Source organism: Rattus rattus, chromosome 15 (assembly GCF_011064425.1).
Source record: "Rattus rattus isolate New Zealand chromosome 15, Rrattus_CSIRO_v1, whole genome shotgun sequence".
NCBI lineage: Eukaryota > Metazoa > Chordata > Mammalia > Rodentia > Muridae > Rattus > Rattus rattus.
In genome coordinates this window covers 11820389-11842577 of record NC_046168.1, presented here as the reverse complement: position 1 = coordinate 11842577, position 22189 = coordinate 11820389, and the positions used below count along the sequence as shown (strand labels likewise).

Sequence of the window (22189 nt, the reverse complement as noted above, 5' to 3'; positions counted from 1 at the left end):
AGAGAGAGGGGGGAGGGAGAGAAGGAGGAAGGGAGAGAGAGAGAGAGAGAAATGGAGATAGACAGACAAACAGACAGACAGACACCACAGAGGGAGAGAGAGGAGGAGTGAGGGAAAAGAGAAAAACAGAGACAGACAGACAGACCCAGAGACACCCAGTACAGCAAGTACTGGGTGAATGAATGTTTGTTTTTAATGCAATATTCTAAGGTCATCTCATGATGTAATGTACTACTGTTTTCTACATGTTTCTAGTTTATAAACTGTCAGTCAACATAACATCTATCATCTATCTATTTATCTATCTCTCATCTCTCTATCTATCATTTATCATCTATCTATCATCTTCCTTTCAATTCTTATATTTATTTATACACAGGGTCTTCCTATATAACATAGGATGATTTTGAACTCGTGATCCTACTGCCTCTTAGTACAGAACTGGGACAGAACGCGTGCGCACACACACACACACACACACACTCTCACACACACACACACCACCCACAGCACACGGAGGGAGAGAGGGAGAGAAAGAGGAAGAGAAAGAGGAAGAAAGACGGGCTGTTGCAGGGTTGCTCCAGGCTTTGGCAGGGTGGCTTACATACACAAGGAGAATGCTGAGCCCAGGGCCTCTCTTCTTACTCTAGGCCAAGAGTAAGGGCACTGAAGGGCTTAGGGAGGACTTCCCCCCTTCTCAGAAGCACAGGTGGCTCCAGTAGGCACTGGCCGACACCCAGCCGCTCATCCAAGCCCTCCCAGGGAAAGTGGGCAAAAGTCTCCTTTTGCGGCTGCAGGGGGCTTTCAGCTGACGTTTGCGGAGGGAGGCCTGGAGCCCTTGCTGAGGTGTTCGGGCAGCTGTTGACAGACACTTCAGCTCCACTCCCAGCTGACCAAGGGCTGAGGATGTGAGGAGAGGAAACCCTGATAGGAGGTGACATTCATTGAGTGGCACTGATAAGCCTTCCTGGACTGATGGCTCTGAGCCTGTTAGTGCCCTCCTGTGCTGACAAGCACATACATGTGGAGGTGTGGCCAGTCTGAGTCTTATCGTTTGTCCCACATGAGAGCTCCTCTTTGTTCCTTGCTAAGTGCGACATGCAGGGTAAGTGTGTGGATCTGTAAGTGACTGAAGGTCTGGGGCTTCCCTTTATTATGTGCGTGATTTAGAATCTATATGACAGCCACCGGGGTTTCCAGGTATGTCCTACGACAAGGAGTTGAACTGGGAACACGCGGTGATAGAAATAGACGGTTCATAGAAGACTAGAAAGATGGGGCTAGGGTGGTGGCTAGAGCTCGCACTACTCAAGCGGGGTGACCTGAGCTCGGATCTCTGGAAGCTGTGTAAAGCCCATGTCGGTGATGCCACTAATCACAGGGGCAGAGACGGGAGAATCCCTGGGAGTTCGTGGGGGTCATCTGGCATCCAAATGTGGCACCCATAAGGTCAGCTTTATATGGCTTGCAGGGCAAACAGTTTACCCACTGAGCCAATTCCCCATTCTCTCATATGTCAGTTTGATGTTCTGGGACCTCCTCTCTGCCCCATTTTCCCACTTCTCCAGTTCCATCTATAACTGAGGTACCTGGGTACCACCGCAGCCACCGTCATTCCACACTTCTCATCCTTCAAAGCTCAGCTTAACGTCTGTGCTCTTCAGCCTCTCCTGGTCCAGATACAGAGGGTCTCTGCTTCCCCAGTTCTCTGTGTCTGTGAGCTCACCACAAGAGACTGCAGTGAGTGGGATGATTGGGCTCTGTCTGTGGGAAGAGGGGTGTGTGTGTGTGTGTGTGTGTGTGTGTGTGTGTGTGTGTGTGTGTGTGTGTGTGTGTGTAAATATGGGCTATGGAGGAAGAAACATAGTGGCTATACCTACGTCACTCTAATGGTCTACTCAAGTAGGAAGCTGATGGTAAGTGACTTCAGCCAGGACCAGCAGCCATTGCTACCCTCTCTGGTCTGTTCTGTGTTTATTCTGGGCTTCCCTGCAGTGTCGTGGGCCTTGGCCATGGCAGCAGAATCGTCTGGGTATGTGAGGACACCCTGTTTGGCCCCTTTCCTGCTCAGCTCATGTTGAGTGGGTGGGTGGGGTTCCTAGCAGTGTGGTGAGATCAGTGGGGAGGGGCATTTGGTCTCTTAGGCTGTTTCTGAAGCTTTCTTCTTGGTGACATCATGACAGCCTGTCTGAGACTCCCTTCTTGGCTGTTCATAGAGCTTTGGATAGAAGGCGAGGAGTCCTGGGTGCTCCGGCTTCACTGTCTTCGTCTATTTCTTGCTGGTATAATACAGTCAGGGTAATTCATAAAGAGAATGTTTTGGGGTTGGGCACAGTTGGTGAAGTGCATGCTGTGTTACCACGAGAGCCTGAGTTCAGATTCTTAGCACCCACATAAAAGAAAGAAGGAAGAAGGAAAAGCGTTTTAGTCAGTTTGCTGTCATTGTAAAATATGCTTTAGACAATCGACCTGAAAAAGAGGAAGAGTGAATCTCTCCCTTAGTTCTGTAAAAGCCTGCTTGCAAGTACCCTTCTCAAACCCTACCTCCATTTGCTGGGAATTCTGCCTCTTGGTTAGCTCTTTCCCATGGACCCTCTCAGCTTTCCCTTCTAGCCTATCTACATTCCTTTGTGTCAGCCACAGATGCCCAGAAACACCCTCAGTGCTATCAGAGACCCATAGAGGCCACACTGAGCACGTGGGCAAGTGATTTTGACTAGCCTTCTGGTCTTCTATTGTGTTCAGTTCAGACTTATTCCGAGTCCTTCCTGTAGCAGCCTGCTTGCAGGAGCCCCTCCTCCCACCCCAACTCCATTCACCGGAGACCCAGAATCTCCCATCATCCCTTTGTCACCAGGCTGATTTGTTGTTCTACTATATCCTACTTGCAGGAGCCCTTCCTCCCAAGTCTCTACTCCCTGGGGACTTACCTCTTGGTGTGGAGCAAATCTCCCTTGGCCTTTCACATAGTCCCTACCAGCCTTTCCTCCTAGCCCACTCCACTCCTTTCTGTCACCCACTACCAGTGTCCCTGAGGCCACATTTACCTAGATTCTAGAGAGGGCAACAGAAACCAAAATACAAAATACCTACCCAATAAAGATAAGACTCGATATATCAGCACCTAGAAGAATCCCTATCATCATAACTTCAGATGCCCAGACTCCAGTGAGAAAATACAGCGTGAATAGCCAGGACAGTAAACCTTCACCAGTGGGCCCTGAGAAATTCAATACAGTTAAAACTCAAGTCAAGGACTTCAGAATAGCAGTTATGAATATGTTCAAGGATACTAGAGAGGGTATGAATAAATCCCGTGAACACAAAGAAATAGTTGAATGAACTAATGGAAACAGTTAATGAATGACATAAAAATATAAATAGAATCACTAAAACAAACCAAACCAAAGCAAACCAAAACAAACAAACAAACAAACAAACAAACAAACAAACAAAACCAAAAAAAACAAGACGGAAACAAAGCAGGAAATGAATTTAGAATGTCAAACAAAAACCTCGGATGTAAGCCTCATCAACAATATACAAGAGAGGGAAATGATATCCTCAGTCATTGAAGACAAGGTAACAAAAATGGATAGTTGAGTCAAAAAAAAAAAAAGGCACAAAATATCCAAGAAATCTGGGATACTATGAAAAGATCAAATCTAAGTGTAATAGGGATAGAGGAAGGTGAAGAAACTCAGGTCAGATAGATGGACCAAAAAAAAAATATCCTACAACAGATAATAATCAAAACACTAAACATACAGAACACAGGAAGGGCATTACAAGCTGCAAGAAGATGAAATAACATAAAGAAAGGCCCATCAGAATAACACCTGGCTTCTCAATGGAGACTCTGAAAGCCAGAATTGTCAGGCTGGATGTTCTACAAAGTCTGAGAGACCACAGATGCTAACCCAGACTATTAAACCCCATGAAACTGTTGATCATAATTGATGGAGAAAGAAAACCATTCCATCATAAAACCTATTTAAACAGTTTCTGTCTACCAGTCCAGGTCTACAGAAGGCACTAGAAGGAAAACTTCAGTCTGAAGGGCCAACTATATCCAAGGAGACATAAGGACTAAACAGTACCCAAAAAGTCAATTAAAGAGGGAGAGAAACCCACGCCATAACAACAAACTAACAGAATCAGTAAACACAGTTCCCTGGTAACTGTGATGGCTATTCTGGTTGTCAACTCGATTATATCTGGAATGAACTACAATTCAGAAATGGAGGGCACACATGTGACCCACTTCTCGAGGCTGGAAGACACATACCTTTAATCTAGATCTTGAGGCACATCTTTAATAACCTTTTCCGTCCTTTTACCCTGAGATAATGGTGAGGTATGTTTCCTGTGAGGTATGTTTCTTGGACGCAGCAGAAAGATGGATCTGGCTTTCTAATCCGATCTGTAAATCTGTCTGAGCCGTACCTTCTGCTGGAGGTCTACGTAAGGACAATGGAACAAGAAAGGGTTTGTTCTCCTTCCTCTGCTTGCACTTACTTGCCAGCACAACTGTTGGAGCTGGCCTCCTCAGGATTGCAGCTTATGCAGAAGGCCAGCTGCAACACCCAGCCTCACGGGGCTGAGTAACTTCTAGACTCTTGGACTTCCCATTCACAGCTGCCTGCTGTTGGGTTAGTTGGACTGCAGCCTGTAAGTCATTCCAATAAATTCCCTTTATGTGTAGACTCATTTCATAAGTTCTGTGACTCTAGAGAACCCTCACTAATACAGTAACACTCAATATTAACCATCTAAATTCCCCAGTAAAATACAGGCTAACAGATTGGATTAGAAAGCAAGAGCCATCTTTCTTTCTAATGCATCTTTCTGCTGCACCTCACTGTTATCTCAGGGTAAAAGGAAGCAAAAAGTTATTCCAAGCAAATGAACCTTTGAAATAGATGCAGCCATTTTAATATCTTACAAGTCAGTCTTTAAACCAAAACTAATCAGAGGCGATAGGGAAGGATACTACATGTTCATCGAACAAAACATCCACCAAGAGGATATTGCAATCCTGAACATTTAGATATCAAATACAAGGGCATGCAAATCCATAAAAAAGAAACACTACTACAGCTAAAATCAGTTGACTTTCACACAGTGATAGTGAGTGACTTCAGTACCTCACTCTTACCAATAGACGGGCCAACAAGACAAAAACTAAACAAAGAAATAGTGGAGCTAACAGACGTTATACACTAAACGGAATTAACATAGTTACAGAACATTTCACCCAAGCACAAAACAGTTTCCTTCTCTGCACCTCATGGACCTTTGTCCAAAATTGACCACATACTGGGACACAAAGCAAGTCTCAACAGATACAAGAAGATTGAAAAACACCGTGCTTCCTATCTGACCACCACAGATTAAAGCTGTGTGTCAATAACAATAGAAACGGCAGAAAGCTTACAAACTCATGGACACTGAACAACTCTACTAAATGAAAAATGAGTCAAGTCAGAAGTTAAAGAGGAAATAAAAAAAACATTTTAGAATTGAATGAAACACATCCAAAACTATGGGACACAGTGAAGGCAGTTCTAAAAGGCAGGTGTATAGAACCAAATATATATGTATATGTATATCCCCATATTAACAACTTAAAAGGTTTAGAACAAAAAAGGAGAACTTACACTCTCAATGGAGTAGATGACAAGAAATAATCAAATTCAGGATAAAGACCAATAAAATAGAAATAAATATATAAAATCAATACAAAGAGTCAATGAAATGAGTTGGTTCTTTGAGAAAATCAGTAAGATTGATAAATGCTTAGACAAATTAACTAAAAGATGGAGAGAGAAAATCCAAATTAACAGAGAGAGCATAACAACAGACACCAAAGAAATCCAGAGAATCATAAGGACAAACTTTGAATATCTGTACCACATCGAACTGAAAAACCTAAATGAAATGAATAAATTCCTTGATATATATGACCCACCAAGGTAAAATGAAGATCAGATAAGCAATTTAAATAGACTCATCAGCCCCAGTGAAAGAGAAGTTGTAATTAAAATCTTCCCAATGGGGGAAAAAAAAAAAGCCCAGGGTAAGAATGGACTAAGCATAGAATTCTATCAGGCCTCCAAAGAGGACTTAGCATCAGTACCCTTCAAATTATTCCACAAAATAGAAACAGAAGGGACATTGCCTAATTCTTCTTAGGAGTTATCCTGTTACCTAAACCAAAGACTCAATAAAGAAAAAAAAACCCAACAAATTTCTCTTATGAACCGTGGGCCTAGGGGAAAATCAAATACTACTACTCCATGAAAAGAATGTAGCAATGAAATGACTCCTAATGACATTCTCTAATAGTCCTAGGTCAGTTGCTTTGCTCAGCCATCATCAGAGATGGGAGCTAACACAGAGATCCACAGCAGAACAACGTCCAGAGAGTGAGACATTCTGGAACACTCATGCGTAATTGGGAAGTCTTCATCAAACTCTCTCGCAGGACTCGGGGATCTTTCAGGAACAGGAGGCAGAGAGATTCTGAGAGCAAGAGGGGATGGATAACTCTACCAAAACAATGTTCTTCAGACACCACAAGTCTGGTGCACAGATGAACCCTTCCATACTGTGGTGGCATGCAAAGGCCTTGCACAGGTTTAAGCCCAAAGGGGTCTGAGTGCTGAGAAGGGGCGTTAGACAGGGAATCCCACTCGGAAGAAGAAGTTAACTATACTTCAGGGCAGGCCCCATGCCTAGCACATGGGCCAACAGAAATCAACCTCAGTGGTCCTTTCGTATACTTTTTGTGCCATATTGTTTTTTGTTTGTACTTTTTTTTTTGTCTTATTGGTCTTTGCTTGTGTATTTAGATTACTGGTTCGTGTGCATGTATGTGTATTTCTTGGTTTTGTTTTTGAAAGACAGAGAAAGAACGTGTGAAATTTGGTGGGTAGGGAAGGTGGGAGGTTCTGGGAGGAGTTGGGGGGAGGGGAAAAGTCTGATTAGAATATATTGTATGAAGAAATTGTTTCCCAATTAAAATAACAGGCACTTCTCAAAAAAAACCCCAAACCAAATCAGAACAAAAGAGGATAGGTCTGTTTGGTTAAAATCCTTAGTTGGTTTGACTTGTTGCCTTTGGACCCAGCGTGAGCCAGTACGTCATATTTGGAAGTGCACATGGTTGGAGATAGCATAGCAGATAGGAAGCAAAAGAGAGAAAGCAAAGGGCATGGGGTTCCAGTAATCCCTTCAAGGGCATGTACTCAATGACTTAAGTCTCTCCCATGTCCTACCACATCCCATTGGCACCAAGTCTTGTGACCAAGTCTTCAGCATATGGACTTTGGCAGGTGGTTGGAGAAATGCTTGTCCAAATTGATATGTACAAGGGAGGGTATGTGCATCACTATGGGCACGTAACTTTACACAGGGAGATTTGGTATTGGGTCAGAGTCCTGGAACCAATCACGTGTCGGTATTGAGGTGCACCACACAAGTATGTCACTTGTAAGAATTGACCTACTCCCTTGAAAATGGCGTCATTTTCCACACATGACAAAAAAGCCCTCTTGGCCTGGTTACCTTCCATTGGTTCTTACCTGCCCACACTGCCTTGTTAGGATAAACCCTCCAACACAGGGAGTGCGAGCATAGATTCTGACCACGGCACAAGGGGCAGTCTTCATGATCCCCGTGTCCCAACCCTTCCTGACTGAGCACCATTGTTCCTGCCACCAGACTTCTCAAGCTGATGATCCCTCCTTCTCTGTGCCGGCAGGTCCTGCAGAAACTGGGGAAGGCGGATGAGACGAAGGATGAGCAGTTCGAACAGTGCGTCCAGAATTTCAATAAGCAGCTGGTGAGTGTTTGTGTGGAACAGCACTTGCCAGGTAGGCGATGGCGAGAACCATAGTTGTGGCGTTCAGAGGGGAGAATGGTGGGTTGGCAAGGTTGTGGAGGACCCTTTCGTAGATCACACAGTGAGTTTCAGAGCCGTAGGGTCAGTTAACCAAGGCCATCCAGCTTTGGAAGTAGATTCAGATTACACTTGTCCGCCTAAAGCCTGGAAACACTCCCGGGGCATCCTTATCGGGATACATCTCACGCTTAATTATGTGGGCAGCGTGGAGGCACAGTTAGATACAAGGAAGGACTTTTCTGAAGGGAAAATCCTGAGCATCCCAAATGGAGATGACTTCACCATCCCCTGGCTGAGGTTTGGGGAAAGGCAAGGCAGCAGGAGGGAGACTGAGCTAGCTGGGCCGTAGCGTATGGCTTCTTCAGGATAGACCCATGAGAATCTGAGGCCACAAAGAATGGGGCAGGGCATGGGAGATGAGGTTAGGGCTCTGCTAAAAATAGGGTGGGGTAAGGGCCAGGCTGTAAGACTCCAGCTTCATGGTACTCCTAGTTTATAAGGGGCCTTGGATAGCATTGAAGGTACCCATTGAAGCCTCTGTGGCAGGTCTGGAACTCAGGGGAAGGGTCTCATTGACTTGGAGCTGGGATCTGGGCATGACAGCATGCTGGGAGAAAGCTGAAGCATGCTGGGAGAAAGCTGAAGCATGCTGGGAAGGCCATAGAGCATGCTGGGAGTGGATGGTGAGCATCAGGGAGAGAATGGGAAAGCATGTCAGGAGAGCGCTTGAGGACAAGTCACCCTGGCCTGCCACAGCTATCTAATGCAAGAGGTTCCCCAGGACACGAGTGGGAGCCACCATGGCTACTTGTCCCTCCGGCCAGTAATGGGAGGTGAGTATGTCCCCTGACAGGGGGCATCTTCTACCTTAGCTTCTTCATCTGGGAAATGTAAGCTCGAATAAGGAGTTAGGAAGCCTCAGCCTCTGAGTCTGTCTCTTGTGAGGCAGGGCATGTCCTCTCCTTAGCTGTTTCCTTCAGGCTGTGGGCAGCTTTGAGGCCCCTTTGGAGACTGCCATTACCTTTGCACTCACTGTGGGCCACCCAGTTTACGTAGAGCTTGGGATGGAACCCAGGGCTCTGTGCTCTCTACCAACTGAACTAAACCCTTTGCTCCTGGTGTTTTCTTCATTGTCGGGTAAAACACTGGGGTGAAGAGCAGTAAAAGCCATGGGGTGAGTTTAGGGGGCTCAGAGATTGAGATTTGGGCTCTAGGCCGTTTCACTTCCTCTAAATTCACCCAGCCCTGAGGTAGGTGTTGCGAGCTTGGAGTGGGCCGCTCATGTCTCTTTAAGGCAGACTGGGCTGGTAGGGGGAGGACAGGAAGGCACAGAGGCAGGAGCTGAGGTCCCTGTGGCCTGGGCCAGAAGAGTGGCACTTCCTGTTCTAACCATAGTGTTTATAGGCGTGGCCTGGAGGGCACCTGCTGGGATTTCTAAGTTCTTGTGTTCCCGAACAAGGGACTGAACCACCAGCACATGGATAGTGATAGAAGCAGAGACCTCTTCTGAGTGAGGGGTGGTTGTGAGACTGTGGTTTTGAGGTGTCTTTGGCATTACAGTGCCCCTCACTTGGACGTTATACAGGTTTGGACCAGCCTGGTGTGTGTGAGCGATGGCTTGGCAAAGGGTCGGGCGTGGGGTATGGTGTGGACAGGGTACGGGGACTGTTCTCTATTCTTAAGGGAGAGAATCCAGGAGCTGTAGTGAGCTTGGTCCTCTGCCAGCCGACAGAAATAGGATCAGAGAGGGGTATAGGAAGCCCCACTTCCTCCTGCGGCTCTGGCTGGAGCCTTTAGCATGGTGAACACAATTCTGTTAATATAGGGCTGACAATGTGTTCTGTCTCAAGGAAGTAGATCTCCTACTCCTTCTGTGTCCTCTGGAGGAGGCAGAGGTCGCCTGCTGTTACTTACTCAGGTGACCCAGGTGGATGGCTCTTTACTGACCCAGTTGGTGCCAGTCACAGGTAGTCACGGTCACCCTTGACTTCTGCCTTGTCCTGAGTGACTGCTGTGAGCAGAGCTGGTAGGCTGTGAGGCACTTGGCACTTAAGACTCAGGTTTGCCTTTCAGATATGCTTGGTTTGCTCACACAAAGATTCCTTACAACACCGCACTATACAAAGGTTATGGTAGTCTCATTTAAACAGACATCCCACCGAGCGGTGAACTGTTGGGCAGAAAGTGCAGGCTACGGCTGGAATTCGTCTCCAGAGAGGACTTTTTGGAAATAGGCTTGACCCATGCTGTTGGGTCCTTCAGCTGTGGCAGACTGGGAGGGTGGTGCTGTTGCAAGTTTCAGATTGTCCTGGAGAGCAATGGCCAGGGCTGACGGGTGCAGCCAAGGTGTCGGAAACTCGATGGTTACTGGAGCCAGAGTCACACTGTGGCCAGTCTCGAAGTCCCCTTGCCAGTGGGGATCAGTGTAGAAGCTTGAGTTGCCATCTCAGGAGCACAGCAGTACAACCCTGGGGCCACCTCCAAAGTTCTAATTTTTCTGTATTGTTCCAGGGGGTGTGAGATCTGGGCCGTCCAGGCTCACAGCTTAGGGCTGATTCGTTAACATGTAGGAACTGCCTTAGGCTTGGCTCATATCAGAGTTGGCCTGTGGTTATCTCATATCTTGTAGGCATTACTTTATTCAAAGTCACACCAAATAGTTTCATGTGTGTCCTAACTTGGATCCTAGGGAGACTACATGTTGCTTTCAGTGTCCAGTACTACATTCCCCATTCAGCCCTCTAGAAACTGTCATGGGCTTCCAGGCGGGCCGGTCCCTTATTGTAGGGTTGCTCTAGACTGCTGGGTCCTAAGGCTCACCGAGGTGCGGAAGCCCTACTCTTGGCTGTTTAGAGTAAAATGCTGTCCCTGGCACTGAATGCCTAGCAGCAAGAGCTGGGGCTGAAGCCAACTGTCCCCTAAAGCCACTAGAGATGGGAGTCTGAGTCTGCAGGCTTAGGGTGGGACTGGACAGAGGAAGGCCTAGCATGGGTGTGTGGAGGCTGGCTGGGCTCGGCCTCCTCTGGCTCTGTGTTAGACCCTTACTAATACTCATGGGCCCAGCTGAGCAATGGCCTAGAACACTCTTCCCTAGCTGGGCTCTAAGGGCCCTGTGACTGGAACTCAGGAACTTCTAGAGAGTTATTGCTCAGCCATTCTGTTAGGTGCCAGGGAAGACAGTTCTGGGCAGTCCCTTGCTCAACTGAGTGGTGTTTGTCTGCTCACAGCCCAGAGTCTGGGAAGCACAAGGAGCCTTGGTACAGGGCAGGCACATGCGTTGGAAGACATAGGAAGGGGGTTGAAGTTACGGCTGGGGTGAGGGATGCTTAACAGGAAGAGAAGCTGGGTCTGGAAGGTTCTATGGCACTGGGCAACAGAATAGCATTACCCCAAGAGCACACTTTAACCTTCATCTCTAACAGGGAAGGATTTTAAAAAAAAGATTTATTTACTTAATATATATGAGTACACTGTAGCTGTCTTCAGACACCAGAAGAGGGCATCAGATCTCACTACAGATGGTTGTGAGCCACCATGCGCTTGCTGGGATTTGAACTCAGGACCTCTGGAAGAGCAGTCAGTGCTCTTAACCACTGAGTCATCTCTCCAGCCCAACAGTGAAGGATTTAAGGTGTTCAAGTGTAGATGCTTTGGAGTACTGGATTCTGCCCGTCCAGTGCTGCAAGCCTCTGCATCCTGTCTTGGAACACTCCTAAGTCGGGCTTTTGTTTCCTTATTTAATTTGTTCCCAGTGAGCCTTGAACTTGGGTGTTCAGACTTACATCTGACCAGGGCTACACACCAGGCGGTCAGCCTCCCTTATCTACATGATGCTGGTCTGAGGATTTAACTGACTGCAGAGTGAAGATATTTATAGAAACAGCAACAAGAACAAACAAGATTATACCAACAAAAGCAATGCAGTGAGCTGCTCATGTCACTGCATTATGAACAATGCAGGGATAGATGGTGTGTAGTGCACAGGAGGATGCATGCGGGGTCCATGTGTATTCTCTGTCATTTCATGTAAAGGGCTTGAGCATCGTGGGTGTGGGTGTGGGTGTCCGACAGGGTTCCAGGACGGGCCTCCAATTTTCCTCAAAGTACAGCTATCCTCTAGGGGGGAACTGAGAGAGTTTTAGAGAGAGATTTTTCCCTTTCACTCTCTCTGGTTTATTTTGTGTGCTTTTCTTAAACCACCGCTGCTGGGGTCCTGGGCTGTGAAGCCGAGTACACACGAAAAACAACAAAAGGATTCCACCCAAGTCTAGCGTAGTGAGTTTGTTGGAGCGGGCACGGGTGACTCAAAGGCAGCTGTGTACTGAGAAGCCCACCCAGGGTGGGTAATGACTCACCAAAGCTGCACCCCCTAGAGTGTCCTGACTTGCGGGCAGTGTGGCCGGCTGGAGAGTCCCTCCCCCGCACCCCCCCACCCAGCCATTGTTACTGTTTATGTAACCTTGCGGAGGGAGCGTACGGATCTGTACATTTAGGCTCTTCTTGGGAGCCATCTTTACCGGTTACTGGCTAGCCTGAGCCCTCCCCTCCACTCGGAGGTGCTCCCTGAATCTCCCAGGCTTTGTACGATGCTCAGTGCATTGCTGACCTCAGAGCACCCGTGTCAAGCGGTGACAGTGACGGTGAGAAGATGGCACACGGGGCCGTGGGCACCAGGGGAGAAGTGCCGGTCCCAGCGGAGGAAGAGGGCTAGGCAATGGAGGGTGGAGCATGCTGGGATGAGCCAGGAAGGTGGCCAGTCCCTGAATGCCCTTCCTGGAGGTGGACCAATATGGGCAGAGATCATCTTCTGGCAAGAGTGCTGCACCCTCTAGGTGTCCTGTGCCCATGTCATGGGCCTGTCTCTATCCCCTCCTCCTGAGTGGGAGGGGCCAAGACGGTTCCTTCCTGAGACCCAACCAGTCTCAGCTGCGTACCCCTCTCCAGTATGAAACCCACGCCCGGAGGCCTGGGGCCTGCTGGGTCATCTGAGCTGTTCCTGAGTACTTGTAGTATGCCAGGCAGGGTCGTTGTTTGTTTTGTATTCTCGAGGCTCAGGGAAGTAAATTGACTTGCTTACTGCTCGAACCTCAAACTTGTTTGTTCTTTCCCTTCCTTTTAGCACTTTGGGTAGTCTGAGGACTCTCTCCTGTTGTAACCCTCCTGGTACCCTGGCCTCAGCATTCCTGGCCCGTTTCTATCCTAGGGACTTGAGGTCTTTCTTCTTCTTGGAGTCTGCCACCCTCCATCCATCAGCACCGTAGTCCCTGTGAAGACTCACAGGAGCTCTCTGTCCTTACTTTGGCACTGTGGGAGTCCGTTCCTGGGCGCCACCTAAAGTTGCAGAACAACGTGCCTGGTTGTCCTTGAACCCACCTGGCATGTTTCTGTGCCCGTTTGTCACAAGTTCACTGTCATCCGAGATCCGTACTGCTGCATTTGGGTACTCTGTGTGTATGGTATTCAGCAACACCCCGGCGTGACGTCACGGGGCCGGGGTCTCGTCTTCTAGCCATTCTTACACTACTGAGTGGTGGCTGACAGGTGGGGCTGTGGGGCTCCCAGTGAAGGGAGTAACAGTGACAGTAACAATAACCAGAGGGCCAGAGCTGCTGTTCTCTGAGGTTCCAGCCTGTAGGGAGAACACAGGTTGATGGCTGTTGGTAAGAGCTGAGACCGGTTTGTCATGAGATTGATCCGTAGTAGGAAGGGGAGGGTTGGTGACTGATGTCCCCAGGACCTGAACTTGTTCTTGGCTTTTCTGGCAGACAGAGGGCACCCGGCTGCAGAAGGATCTCCGGACCTACCTGGCTTCCGTTAAAGGTACGTCTGTCCGTAAGGATTTGGGGCTGTCGAGCCGAGGCGGGTGAGCCGTGGGTCAGCTAGACCACATCTGCGGTGGTAATGGCTGGATGGGCATGGCGTGTGAAGCCCATGTACCTCCTCCCTACCCCACAGCCATGCACGAAGCCTCCAAGAAGCTGAGTGAGTGTCTGCAGGAGGTGTATGAGCCTGAGTGGCCTGGCAGGGATGAAGCGAACAAGATAGCCGAGGTGAGTGGCTCTCATCCCTCCTCCAGGGCCCTTTGGTGTCAGCTCCTGTCCCCGCAGTGTCTCTCGCCTTCCGATGCGAGCTACCCCGGGTCTCTGGCACTCACATGTCACGTAGCCTTGGCCAACTCGCCTTCCTCTTCTGCAGGCTGTGCTTCTGGTACTCGTCACACCGGCCTTTGAGGAAGTGGATATGGCTGCTTCTGTGTGTTAGTGTCAGTCACCAGCCTCCCTTGCCCACCCTGTCAGTCTGTACTGTATTCGGACCTTGCTGTCATCCCAGGGACACTGTGACCTTCAGGAAACCAAGACACTGAGAGTCCATAGAGCTTCGAGGCGGTGGGCTCTGGGATGAGAGATGTGGACTGTGCAGCTTAGCTCTACAAAGCACTCTCATTCCTGTTTCAGAACAATGACCTGCTATGGATGGACTATCACCAGAAGCTGGTGGACCAGGCTCTGCTGACCATGGACACCTACCTGGGCCAGTTCCCTGATATCAAGGTAAGAGAGCTCTGGGCCCATCGTCTTGCTTGGGCTTGGAGCTTGTGGAAGGAGCTGGAGTCTGGGAGAACCCTATGATGTAGGACTGGCTCAGGTTGGAGGTGACTGCCCTGTGGTCAGGTATCTGCTCAGCCTGGCGGTTTGTCTGTCTGTGACCAGCCACTATCTGGCTGTATCTCCTACAGGAGATATAGGGCACTGATGACACGCCGAAGAAAAATTTTACCCAAGTCTGGTTGAAGTTTCTTGGGGTGATACCTACCCTAGCACGAGTGACAGCTTCCAAAGCTGCATCCCTTGTGCTCCTGCACAGCTTTCGGGCAGTGTGGCATGGGCGAGCTTCTCCCTTGCAGTAATCGTTACTACTGATCTAACCTCAGGCAGGGCCTTAGGTGTGAGGATGTGTGTAAGACCAAGCACACGTAAACCAAAGGTCCCTCCCTGCATTTGTGCTGTGTGTGGTAGGGCGTGTGTTGCCCGTTGGCTGTGTGGGTGTGTTTATATTATCCAATGTTTAGAAACCTGGCTGCTTTGGTGCAACTGAATCTGTGCTTGGAGCCTTGTATGCTAAGGTCTCCGCTCTGGGTCCCTAGGTGCTGTGCCCAAGGATGGTCAGGAGTCTAAGGAACCTGGGATGTTTAGGAGGGCTATCTCCGTATAGGCAGTGCAGATATATAAAGTCACTGATAAGAGTGGCTCTTCCTGGCTGAGGAAGAGGTTTGGCTCATATGGTCCTGGCTAGAGGGTTCTGACAGGCGAACCCCCATTGTCAGGAAAGTGGGTGATACAGAGAGGACAGAGTGCCCTGCAGGGTGAGCTTCCTGCCTCCAGAAGGCTTTGTTGCCAGATTGGAGTCTGGACCTAGATATGCCACTTTAGGCCTGCTGCGTTTCTCTTGCCTGCTTTCTCTGAGCCCATCCCGGGGATCTTGGCATCAGGCCCCACTGATCCCTCGTCTTTCTGCTCGCTCCCTAGTCACGCATTGCCAAGCGGGGGCGGAAGCTGGTGGACTACGACAGCGCCCGGCACCACTATGAGTCTCTTCAAACCGCCAAAAAGAAGGATGAAGCCAAAATTGCCAAGGTAAGGAAGGGCTGGGACAGGGTCAGGGAATCCAAGAGAGGTTAGTCCAAGGTTCCCAGCTGTGGGTGGGGATGGCGCTGAGCCCAGTGCCAGACAGTCGAAGACCCTGGGTTCCTAGGCAGGCGGGTGGGGGCTGTTGCTGGTCTCTTTCTGCCCTTTGCCTGCTCTGAGGCTGTTTTCCAGAACGAGAATAGACCCAGCTTGGGTTTCCCTGGTGTGGCACTATCTTGCTCAATGCACTGAGTGGAATTCTGTCATGGGATCCGATGTGACTTTGTCTTGCTGGAACAAGCCCGTGGGCTGGTCACATAGCCCTGTGTGCTAAACCCCTCTACCCTGACTACTTTTCTCATAGTTGCGCAGCTCAACGGCCCCTCTCCATACCCACCGGGGTGGAAGTCCCCTCATTTTCTCAGCCTTGGGGGTTGGGTTGGGGAGAAGCTAGACCTGCCCTAGGCCGGCCTCCAGATGGGGGCTGGCTTGTCTGTCTGTGCATGGGATTGTGGGCTTGGTGTTTAATTATCTATGTCTCTGTTTTTTTTTTCTCCTACCTCCCTCCTGCCTCTCCATTCTCCTTTGCCTTGACCTCTCCTTCCCTCCCTCCTTCCCCCAGCCTGTCTCGCTGCTTGAGAAAGCCGCCCCCCAGTGGTGCCAAGGCAAACTACAGGCTCATCTTGTAGCTCAAACTAACCTGCTCCGAAATCAGGTGATAACCGGCTTCTAACCTTGCACGTGCTAGCGCCTTCTGGTCTGTTGTCCTCTCCTGGGTGTCTCTCTGCCCAGTCTCCGCAAGCTCCACAGGGAGGGCCTATCTTCTTTCTGGGGTTTGGAGGCAGGCAGGGCCAGAGCCTGAGCTGGAGGCGTGTGGCATGGGGTGGGGTTTGGTGGGGCTTTTAGATTCCTTTGAGACTCCTATTTTAGAGGAGACACATGACCAAGCATCTAGAAGTTGTGGCTGACCTGGGCACCTACCCAGATCTGTGCTCCTTGTAGATGACTGGCAGCCTGTTCCAGGAACACCTTGGAGCATCCCACTGTCTCTGGGGCTCCTGCCCTGTTCCTCTAGCTATTCAGAAACTCCAAAATTATCTTGAAGAAGCATATCTGCTCCCAATGGCACGCCTACTCCCAGGATCCCAGAGCAGACTGTAGCTGAGTGGGCCTTTTAACTCAAGCCCTGGGGTACTTTACCTGGTCCTTGGTCTGGGCTCCATGAAGGTGGTCCTTGCTAGAGAGGACTCGGAACCTGGGTCCTCCACCAGAGGAGACTCCGGGAAGCCTCTGTATTCTGGCTGGGATGCTAAGACCTAGCAGGGAGACCTGGGTCCAGAGAGGTCATCCTTCGGAGGTGACATGAAGGACAAAGGTTGTAAAAGACTTTCTACCAAACACTGGGCCATACCACCATCCTGCCAGGGGATCCTACAGTCTTCTTGGTGTCCTGAACCTGGAACTGGCCAAAGTTTGGCTGGGGTCTGCTAGAGATGAGGCAGGTAGATCAAGATCATTTGAACCATATTTTTTTTTGTTTTTCTTCCAACCTTGCTTGAGACTCAGGAAACCCTTTGTAGTGGGGATGAGGCTGGTAGCCAAGACTTGACCCAGGAAGAGGTCGGATTTCTCCTGGACAGTGCCCCATTTTTCCGGGGCCACCTCCCAATAGATTTCATCATCTCCAACTGCACGTATCAAATGTCCAGGATGGGGAAGGGGGAACTGACAAGGCTAGCTGCCTAATTTCTTGTTGTAAACCACTGCCTAATTTCTTGAAGGCCAAGACTTGGGGTTCCTTTGGAGGCACTGAGGTTAGGGTGTCGATTGGTTATTCAGAGCCTATGGGTGTGGACTTACAGGTCTGGAAAATGCCCACTCAGCCTTGGGCAGGTAGAGCAGGAGAAATATGAGGGCACGTGTGTGGCTGAGAGGGAACAGAGCTGGAGCTGGGTTGCGTTTGGTGTTCCTTTCCCCACAGAGTGGAGTACTTTGAATGAATTGGAGAGGCCCCTGGGACACATTAGGCTCTGGGTCGGGGCCTGCATGGTGGATGCTTTAGGGCTTCTGAGATAGGTGTGGGTTGGGGGTCCTGCTGGGAAGGATCCTTGCTTCACTGTGGGGGAGTAGCAGGGGAGGCTGAACCACAGGGTCACCTTTTCAGATGCTGGGCTGTTTCACCTTTTCCATAGGACATCGCCCCCTGGTGTTCCTCCCCTCCTAGTGCCTAGCTGGAAAACTGGATAACTTAATACCGCCTTCGTTCCCAGTAGGCAACAGTAGTAAGCCGTGAACTTCAACTTGGGACCCTAATCCACCCTGAGGGAAGGCTTGACTTTAAGGGACAGTGTATCCTCTGCTGGCTATGCATGTAGAACTGACTGGCTTTCCTACAGCCCTGGCTGGTCCTGGGAGCTCTTCAGACTTGCTCCAGCCTCTTGGGCTTGCCTGTGAGGCAGGTCCAGACTCTCTAGTCAGCTCTTTGTCTCAGAACAGAGAGGGGCGTGGGGGCTGGGAGGCCTCCTGTTTTACCCACAGCTCTCCCCTGCTCTGTCACTTCTGAGTGCTTCCTAAGGTGCGGTATTTGTGGTATGGTGTGCATAGTCGCTGTCTAAGTGTTTCCTGAAAGGCCAGGGTATGAGGCACATATCAAAGGACTCAGGCCCTGACTTCGAGGAATTTAAAGTGGACCCACCCTTGTTCTATGTTGTTGGGGCCCTGGACCGATCCGTACCGAGAGGCTCCCAGCTTTGGTCTCACCAAAGGGAACCATTTGTCTTTATGCCACCCTCCTAGTTCATCTTTAAGTGTGTGTGAGTGTGTGTTGGTCAGAGGACAGACTCAGACTTCGGGAGTTGTTCCTCAGGCACTGTCTTAGGGTTTCTGTTGCTTCGATGACACAGCAGGTCGGTGAGGAAAGGCTTTATTTGACTTACACTTCCACATTGCTGTTCATCATTGGAGATGATGTCTGAGAGATTGCCCTCTCAGACAGGGCAGGAACTTGGAGGCAGGAGCTGGCACAGATGCCGGTGGAGGGTGCTGCTGACTGGCTTGCTCCTCATAGCTTGCTCAGCCTGCTTTTGTATAGAATCCAGGACGACCAGCCCAGGGATGAAACCCCTCGCCATGGGCTGGCCTCTTCCCCATCAATCACTAATTAAGGAAATGCCCAATGGGCTTGCTTACAGCTCAATCTCTTAAAATGATTTTCCCTTCCTCCTTTCAGATAACCCTAGTTAGCATGTTAGTTTGACATAAAACTATCCAGTGCAGGTACCATCTACTTCAATTATTGTTGTTGTTGTTATTTACTGTGTAGGGGCATGCATATGTGGAGGTCAGTTTAGAACGAAATTAAAAAACAGAAAAAGGATCAAACAAAAGTCTTAAAGATGAGGCTGGGAAGACAGCTCTCGAGACTCTGGGTGGGCAGGAAGCACCCCTTAACCTAATTACGCACGCATAAGGACTTCTCTTGGAACCCCGAGAACCACTTTAGATTTAAAGTTCCAATGCAAAGCTCCGTGGAGCCCTTTTGTCTTCTACCTGTACATGGGCCTCAGGGATTGGGCTCAGGTGTCGGCTTCTGTGCCTTTCCTGGCTGAGAGTTTCTGTGCCACCCGAGACAGGTTTTCTCACTGGCCCACGACTCACCAAGTAGGCTGGGCTGACTGGCTAGTGGGCCTATCGGATTCAAGTGTCTCTTTGCTGGGACAACACACACCGCTAGACCCTGCTGTGTGTGTGTGTGTGTGTGTGTGTCTGTGTGTGTGTGTCTGTGTCTGTGTGTGTGTGTGTCTGTGTGTGTGTGTCTGTATGTGTGTGAGTGTGTGTGTGTGTGTGTCTGTGTGTGTGTGTGTGTCTGCGTGTGTGTGTCTATCTGTGCGTGTGTGTCTGTGTGTGTGTCTGTGTGTGTCTCTGTGTGTGTGTCTGTGTATGTCTCTGTGTGTGTTTCTCTCTGTGTGTGTATCTGTGTGTATGTCTGTGTGTGTGTCTGTGCGTGTGTGTCTGTGTGTGTCTGTCTGTCTGTCTGCCTGCCTGCCTGTCTGTCTGTCATCTTTGGGAGGGTACCCTCAGAGGTTAGAAGAGGTAAGTCAGATCACCTGAAACTGGAATTAGAAGGGATTGTGACCTTCCCGATGTAGGTGCTAGAACTGAATCTGGGTCCTTTGGATGGGTAGGAAGCACAGTTCAACCTAACCATTAAGACATCTCTGCTCCTGGCCCCAAATTTAAAGTTACTGTTGTCTCCCCGCCCTCCATTTTGAAATTAGACGCTAAAAAGGCTCCTCGGGAGCCCATGTGTTACCTGGTCAGATGCTCCAGCGGTTCCTTCGCTTATCCCATGCAGGCTCCAGGTTGGGGCACACCAGGGCAGGGTGCTCAGAGGGCTGGTCCTTAAACTGGATGAAGTGTCCAGCTCGGCCTGGGAGGGGAAGAAGGTACTTTTGTCTGAGAGGTGCTCTGCCCAGCTGTGGTCCCAACACTAGTCTTAGAATGGCAGGCTGCAGGCCTCACATTCTCCCTGAGCCTGATGCCCCAAGGAGCCTGGGTGGTGAGTCAACCCTGTCTGTGTGACTCACACTCTGCTTGGTGCAGGGGTCTAGTGCCTCTTGGAAGAGTAAGAGATGTAGGAAGTCATGGGCACCAGACATGGGCACCTCAGGCCAGTTCAGTCCTCCCTGCCTCAGCTTAGAGGTGCTGACCCACTGCCACTGATCCTTGGTTGGGACAGATCATAGGAGAGGGATTCATGGGAAAAACTTTCTCATGAAAGTAATGAGAAACTAGACACCAAAGGGAAGCAGGCTGTAGCCCTCAGAGAGCCAGCAGGAACCTTCTGGAAGGGTCATAGAAAGCAGTAGCAGGCTAGCTGAATCTCAGGGCTGATGCTTGGCTCAAGGGAGTTGACGTGGAAACAGGAAGGGTTTGCCTGAGTCTGGGGTCTGCCTCTGTGCTCTCTAGGTTGTTTGATTTCAAGCCCCCCCCCCCCGCTTGTATTTCTATGTGTGTTTAGGCTAAGAGTCAAGTACTGTCCCTGAGAAGTTGTCTGAATTACTATTTGGAGGCAGGATCTCTCCTTGGGATCCAAGGCACATTGGTTTAGTTTGGTTGACCAGTGAGCCCTGGAGATCTACCTGTGTGCACCTCCCCAGAACCGGGATTTCTAGGGCGTTTCACCACACCTGGCTTCTCACGTGGTTGCTGGGGATCAAACTCAGGTCCTCCTGCTTATCCCGAAAGCACTTTTTCAACGGAACCATCTCCCCAGCCCTTGTCTCCAGCCTCCTGGAGAAACCCTCTTTTTGTAATGGCAGCTCAACCCTCCCATTTCCAGAGTGTCCTCTAGGGCTCCGGTGGGAAGTTCTGGGTGGGGAATCCACATCCAGTCTAGCCTCTATCCTGTTCAGGCCCTGGGGCCTGCATCCAGGCTGGAGAGGGAACCGGCTCTGGGGGTAGGTCTGGCGCTTCTCCCTAGGGCAGAGTTGCACCCAGATTCTAACGTCCCCCACTGCCTCTCCATCCCAGGCAGAAGAGGAGCTCATCAAAGCCCAGAAGGTGTTCGAGGAGATGAATGTGGACCTGCAGGAGGAGCTGCCATCCCTGTGGAACAGGTGAAGTCAGGAGGGGTCTAGATACCTGGTGGCCAGCCTGGCCCTGTGTCTACCGACTCACTTCAGGGCTCTGTGTCTCTGAGGATGCAGCATGCGGTCGGCCGCATGTGGTTCTCACCACGTCCCCTCCTCTCCCTCTGGCAGCCGTGTGGGTTTCTATGTCAACACGTTCCAGAGCATCGCGGGTCTGGAGGAAAACTTCCATAAAGAGATGAGTAAGGTAGGCCAGGGTGACCGGACAGTGCAGAGGGTCACTGAGGCAGGGATGGGGAGCTTGGGTACTCTGGTGGCCATGCTAACTTTTCTACCTGGGGCAGCTGCGGGTGGTCTAGTCCAGCCCCAGCCTGCTATGCCTAGGCCTGTACTGGGAATTGTGATCAGCTCCTCCTCAGACTACGATCGTCCCCTCAGGCAACCCCGAGTGCTCCGGGCTAGAAATGGTGATGGGTATTTTCCTCAATCTGAAGGAAAATAATCAATAAGTTACCAGAGTTTTCTTAATTAAAACACAGTCTCCTGTGTTTCTAAAGGTGGGGAAGCAGGATGTCTCTCTTCTCAGATCTGGCATAGGAGGCGGATAAGCTCACACTTTTGTGCTGTATTAGAATGGAAGCTGTGCTACATGGCGGCTGGAGACGCCTGGTGTGACAGCTCCCCCACCCCGTAGGGTGCCTGCTCCGACTTTGTCCCTCGGACCCAGAGCAATGAAGTAAACGATGATTGCAGGCTTTGGGGCTGAAGAGAAAGAACTGGTTTAGGGCCTTTTCCTGTCTACAACCCTCGCGTTTACTGTTTTTCCTCTCCCTTCTTAAAGATCTGAGGCAAGACTGTCAGATGGGAACGGTGCCACACAAGCCCGGTCAGGGCTTCAGGCTTAGTTCCTGGAACTTAAATAACAGTGGAAGGAGAGCCTCAGCTCTACAGAGCTGTTCCCCCAATGGGAAATATGTAAATTGAAAATAAAAATCAAACAGGTAGGAAAGGAAAGGGACCCACTTAGGGAAGGACACCTTTATGCAAAATTAGTTCAAGGCACCAAA

The 22189-nt window shown here is 49.8% G+C and overlaps 1 protein-coding gene across 7 annotated transcripts in view; it reads left to right on the top strand.

The window, feature by feature from the left end:
• The window catches only part of Bin1 (bridging integrator 1), a 56799-nt gene that overhangs the window by 19558 nt on the left and 15052 nt on the right, over positions 1 to 22189 (top strand). For 4 of the 7 annotated variants that reach the window (XM_032886229.1, XM_032886227.1, XM_032886231.1 and 1 more), the window contains exons 2-9: positions 7766 to 7846; positions 13672 to 13726; positions 13862 to 13956; positions 14362 to 14457; positions 15433 to 15540; positions 16154 to 16246; positions 21064 to 21149; positions 21294 to 21369. In XM_032886229.1, the coding sequence (XP_032742120.1) occupies positions 7766 to 7846; positions 13672 to 13726; positions 13862 to 13956; positions 14362 to 14457; positions 15433 to 15540; positions 16154 to 16246; positions 21064 to 21149; positions 21294 to 21369 (690 nt within the window). The remainder of the gene's footprint in view (positions 1 to 7765; positions 7847 to 13671; positions 13727 to 13861; positions 13957 to 14361; positions 14458 to 15432; positions 15541 to 16153; positions 16247 to 21063; positions 21150 to 21293; positions 21370 to 22189) is intronic. The other 3 variants (XM_032886228.1, XM_032886233.1, XM_032886232.1) reach the window with 1 other exon arrangement.